This window comes from Piliocolobus tephrosceles, chromosome 6 (assembly GCF_002776525.5).
Source record: "Piliocolobus tephrosceles isolate RC106 chromosome 6, ASM277652v3, whole genome shotgun sequence".
NCBI lineage: Eukaryota > Metazoa > Chordata > Mammalia > Primates > Cercopithecidae > Piliocolobus > Piliocolobus tephrosceles.
In genome coordinates this window covers 15,229,991-15,235,574 of record NC_045439.1, presented here as the reverse complement: position 1 = coordinate 15,235,574, position 5,584 = coordinate 15,229,991, and the positions used below count along the sequence as shown (strand labels likewise).

Below are 5,584 nucleotides of genomic sequence, written 5' to 3'. Positions count from 1 at the left end.
GATGTATGGGTGGGTAGATGGGTGGGTGGATGGATAATGGATGGATGATGGATGGATAGATGGGTGGGTAGGTGGGTGGATGGAGGGATGGAGGGAGGGATGAATGTATAGATGGATGCATGCATGGATGGATGGGTAGATGGGTGAGCAGATGGAAGGATGAATGCTTTGATGGATCGGTGATGCAGGGAGGCAGGAATAGCCTTGGGCCTCATTCTGAGCTCCCATTCTCTTTCAGCACTTTCATTCACCCTACTATTCTTTATAACTTATTTTTGTTAAAGTATAATTAACATACAATAGTGTGTATACCTTAAGTGTACAGTTGGATGAATTTTTACATAGGTATACACCCTTGCAACCACCACCAAGATTAAGACACAAAACAGTTCCAGCTTCCCAGAAGGCACCCCACTTTGAACAGCATCATCACCTCCCATAAATATCCACCCACCATGCTCCCATTGTGACTTAATAGCAAGCACCCGTACACTCAGCCTCTACACACTCAGCATCCACACACTCAGCAATCCTGGGGTCTCTGTCCCCATCCAAGCCCTGTCTACTCGTCTACTCTCCCTCACTTGGGTCCTTCATTCCTCCTCTCCTGCTCTGTTGTCTCAGCCTGGACTGGTGCAGTGGCCTCTGGGCCCTCTGCCCTCCAGCTGCTACCTGGTGATTCTCCTCCACCACTGTTACCACCTCTGCCTCTTAGAAAATGGCATGGTCATTCCGTGATTCTTGGAAATTTGCAGGGAGTAGCTATTGGCCCAGCTGGTCCCTGTGTCTCTTAGAGGCTGGGTGCCAGTCAGCTCCAAACCTGTTGGCTGATCGCGTGCACCTTGAGGACCCCACAGCCCTTCCTGGAGGCCAGAAGGATGAGAATGGTGAGGGAAAACAGTGTACTATGAGGAAATGGCCCCAGGAGTCCCAGAAACATTCCCCCATAAAGAGAGGATATGACCAGTGGAGAAGAGAAGCGGGAGGAAAAAGCCCAAACAAAGGGCGGGAAATGCCATTCTGGGTGGGTAGCTCCTGAGAAGGGACTGTTGGACAAAGGACACATGTGAAAGTGGAAATGATTTAGGGCCTCCCTCCCACAGAGGAACATCCTTCTTGGCCCCCAGGGCAGAGCAGAAATGCAGGCTCTCAGGCCAACTGTGAAGAGACAGTTTGCAGTTGACATTTGCCAATGCTTTCTTTATTATTTAGAAAAAGTTATCAGTGAGTGACCCTCCAGGGCTCTCAGCTGGCTCATTTTTATTCTTTCATCGCCTCTGATCCTAGTTGTCCCTTGTCTTAGCTCATGCTGCTATTAAATAAAAAATACTATAGACTAGGTGGCTTGAACAACAGAAATTTAGTTATCACAGTTCTAGAGGCTGGGAAGTCCAACATCAAGGTGCCAATAGTTTTGATTCACTGGTGGGGACTCTGTTCCTGGCTTAACAGATGGCTGCCTTCTTACTGTGTCGGCATATGGTAGAGAGAGCGAGAGCTCTGGTTTCTCTTTTTCTTATAAGAGCACTTATCCCATCATGAGGCCTCACTCTCATGACCTCATCTCAACCTTATTACCTCCAAAGACCCCACTTTCAAATTCCAACAACTGAGGATTAGGTTCAGCATACAAAATTTGGGGGTACATATTCAGTCCATAACACCCCTTCTCCAGACAATGTTCCCTGAGCCATGCCAATAAGCTGGGTTGGGTGTCCCTGCTCTGTGCTGTGACATCCTGTACTATGACTGCCTGATTACTCATCTAGACTGTGAACCCCATGGGGCAGGAACCATGTCACATTCACCACTGTATCCCTGGTTCAGGGCCTGGCACATACACAGCAGGTGTTCAATAAACCTTTGATCAATGGTGGGATGAATGAGCAAATGCCTGAGCAGGGAGAGAGCCTTCTTATATCTGTCCTAATGTCCTGTTCTAGATTCCTTAGGTTCCTTCCTCTCACCTCCCACCTTTGTTTGTGGAGGAGGAAGAAGAGGAAGGATGTGTTTGACTTGCTTTATGCCTTCACTTAAGACTCACTGTCCTTAGGGGAACTTGAGCTGTTCACTAGGGACAGACACATTAGTGGCTTAGACAAGTGGTTCTTTGGGACTTTATTTTTGGAAGGAGGGGGATGGAAGAGGATCAAACCACTTTTTTTTTTTTTTTTTTTTTTTTTTTAACCAACAGGAAAGCAAAGGGAGAAAGCTCTAGGCTAATAGGCCAGAAGACCTAGCTCTGCCAATAAAATCAACCTCATTTTGTGAATACTTATTGTGTGCCAAGGACCCTGCTAGGTGCTTTGCTTGCACTTAATCCTCAGAACAATCCTCTAAAGGAGGCAGGATGAGTACTTTTATCATCACCCTCCCCATTTTACAGATAAGCACACTGAGGCACAGAAAAGTTAAAATTCCTGCCAGGAAGGACTCAAGTCAGATCTGTCTGATCCCCAAACCACTCTGCCTGCTAGGCCCTGGGCTGCGGCTTCAGGATGGGGGCTTGTATTCTCTGTGGCTCTGCTACACCTAGGTACTCCCACTCCCACAGTCACACTGGTCATGTCTAGAAGGCAACAGCAGCAGGATTTGGCACGTGCTCCACATTAGGCTAACAGAGGTCGCAGGAGAAATGGGGGCCTTTGGCACAAAGACCATTGGCGGATAATCCAGGGCTGGGAGGAACTGATTGGCAGGAAGTAGCCTGCACTGCGCCTGCAGGAGGAGTGAATCTTCGGGGTTAAGGAAATGCAGGCTAGCCGGGCGCAGTGATGTGCACCTAAGTCCCAGCTAGTCAGGAGGCTGAGACAGAAGAATCACTTGAGGCCAGGAGTTTGATACCAGTCTGGGCAACATAGCAAGACTCCATCTCTAAAAATGGACAAACTAAGAAACCGTATGTTTCCATTAAAGCATATTTAGTTACATAACAGTAACTACCAAAAGAAGCAGCCCAAACTATTCCCCTGATTGCTTCTGGGGAGTGGATTTGGGGGCCAATGAGCTATGATGGAGGACACTGTTATTTTTCATGACTTTTCCAATGGTATTAATATTTTAAACCAAAGTTTTACTTTTTAAAAAAGCGAGTATGTCAAGGCAAAGGATCCTTCTCACTTATAAATGTGTATAAATGAAATTTCTTTTTCCTCCCCCTCCACTCCTATTTCTGCCCCATTTTTTTCCAGGAAGAAAAAATGCTGGGCATCTTGGTGCAGCACAAAGTCCGGAGTGGCGTCTCAGGCATCGTGGGCATGGAGGTGGATGGGCTGCCCTTCCACAACACCCACGCCGAGATGATCCAGAAGCTGGTGGACGTCACCAGGGCGCAGGTGTAACCGTCCATGTTCCGTGTGAGCAGAGTCCCTACCAATGGGCGGTTCTGCATCCGGGGAGAATGCAGCTGTTTCTGGCGACAATCCTGCTAGTAAACACTGGTATTCGGTGAGCAACGAACACTCGCCTGGCCTGGGAAACTGCATGCCCACTTTCTGGGAGGGGTTAGTGTAAGTGCTGTGGACAAAGGACAACATTTCTCTGGGGCTTGCCACAGGACAATGCCTAAGGCTCTCAAGGCATTGATTTCAACCTTCCTTCACGCTGGCTTCTTCAGGCCACCCACGTGGTCTCCTGCGAGAATCTTCTCGACAGTTACTTCTGGGGACATTTGTGAGCAATTAACTGTGAGGCAGAGCATGAGAACAAATATTCCCAGGCCATGTAGGACACTCCAGACTCCAGTCATCCTCCCTCATCTGTGGTTTCTGTTAATCGTGTTCTTAGTTACTCATGGCCAACTGCAGACCGAAAATACTAAGTGAAAGATTTCAGAAATAAACAACTCCTAAGTTTTAAATTGTGTACTATTCTGAATATTGTGATGAAATCTCACACCATCCTGCTCCATCCTACCTAGGACATGAATCCTGCCTTTGTCCAGGGTACCAGTGCTGTATACACCACCCGCCTGCTAGTCACTCAGCAGGTGATCAGATCCACTGTCATGGTATTGCAGTGCTTATATTCAAGTCCCTCTTATTTAACTTAGTAATGTCCTCAAAGTGCAAGAGCAGGGATGCTGGCAATTTGGATATGCCAAAGAGAGGCCATAAAGGGCTTCCTTTAAGTGAAAAGGTGAAAGTTCTTGACTTAATAAAGAAAAAGTTCATGTATTGAGGCTACTAAGATCTATGGTAAGAATGAATTTTCTATCCATGAAATTGAGAAGGAGGCTGGGCCTGGTGGCTCACTCCTATAATCCCAGCAGTTTGGGAGCCTGAGGCAGGCAGATCACTTGAGCTCAGGAGTTTAAGACTGGCCTGAACAACATAGTTAAACCCTGTCTCTACCAAAAATAGAAAAAAATTAGCCAGGCCTGGTGGCGGGTGTCTGTAATCCCAGCTACTCGGGAGACTGAGGCGGGAGAATTGCTTGAAACCAGGAGATGGAGGTTGCAGTGAGCCAAGATCGAGCCACTGCACTCCAGCCTGGGCGACCGAGTGAGACTCTTAAAAAAAAAAAAAAAAAAAAAGAAAGAAAAGCCAGGCACTGTAGCTCACGCCTGTAATCCCAGCACTTTGGGAGGCTGAGGTGGGCAGATCACTCGAGCTCAGGAGTTTGAGACTGGCCTGGGCAACATGATAAAACCCCATCTCTACCAAAAATAGAAAAAATTAGCTGGGTGTGGTGGTGGGTGTCTGTAATGCCAGCTACTCGGGAGACTGAGGCGGGAGGATTGCTTGAAACCAGGAGATGGAGGTTGCAGTGAGCCGAGATCATACCATTGCACTCCAGCCTGGGCGACAGAGCGAGACTATCTCAAAACAAACAAGCAAAACGAAGGAAAAAAAGAATTGAGAAGGAAAAAGAAACGTGTGCTAGTTTTGTTGTCAAACTTCAAGCTGCAAAAGTTCTGGCCACAATGTGTGGTAAGTGATTAGTTAAGAGGGAAAAGGCATTACATGTGTGGGTGGAAGACGTGAACAGAAACGTGTTCCAACTGCCAGCAGTCGAGTTCAGTACTATCTACTGGGGGTCTGGGGACATACTCCCTGCGATGAGGGGGTACTATTATGATTAGGACACAGTCAAGCAGCCGTGCATGGTGGCTCACCCCTGTGATCTCAACATTTTGGGAGGCCAAGGCGGGAGGATCCTGTGGCCCAGAAGTTTGAGACCAGCTTGGACAACATAGTGAAATCCCATCTCTACAAAAAAATTTTTTAAAATTTGCCAGGCATGGTGGTATGCACCTGTAGTCCCAGCTACTCATAGGGCTAAGGTGGGAGGATCACTTGAACCCAGGAGTTTGAGGCTGCAGTGAGCTGTGATCACACCGCTGTACTCCAGCGTGGGTGACATAGCAAGACCTTGTCTCAAAAAAGGAAAATGGTAAAATGTACAAATGTAGAATATATGTTTACAAAGTTTTTGGGCTTTACAGAAGATTTACTCCTACCACCACCAAAATATTTATACCTTTGAAATTTTTTTTTTTTTTTCCAAACAGCATTTTGTTTACTAAGGCAAAGGGTCCTTTTTTTTTTTTTGAGACGGAGTCTCGCTCTGTCACCCAGGCTGG

At 47.1% G+C, this 5,584-nt stretch overlaps 1 protein-coding gene across 8 annotated transcripts in view; it reads left to right on the top strand.

Moving 5' to 3' along the window:
• The window catches only part of DGLUCY (D-glutamate cyclase), a 162,711-nt gene extending 158,852 nt beyond the window's left edge, over positions 1 to 3,859 (top strand). For all 8 annotated transcript variants that reach the window (XM_023205466.1, XM_023205460.2, XM_023205458.2 and 5 more), the window contains exon 14: positions 3,192 to 3,859. In XM_023205466.1, the coding sequence (XP_023061234.1) occupies positions 3,192 to 3,341 (150 nt within the window). In that variant the 3' untranslated portion in view covers positions 3,342 to 3,859. The remainder of the gene's footprint in view (positions 1 to 3,191) is intronic.
• The last annotated feature ends 1,725 nt before the right edge of the window (positions 3,860 to 5,584 follow it).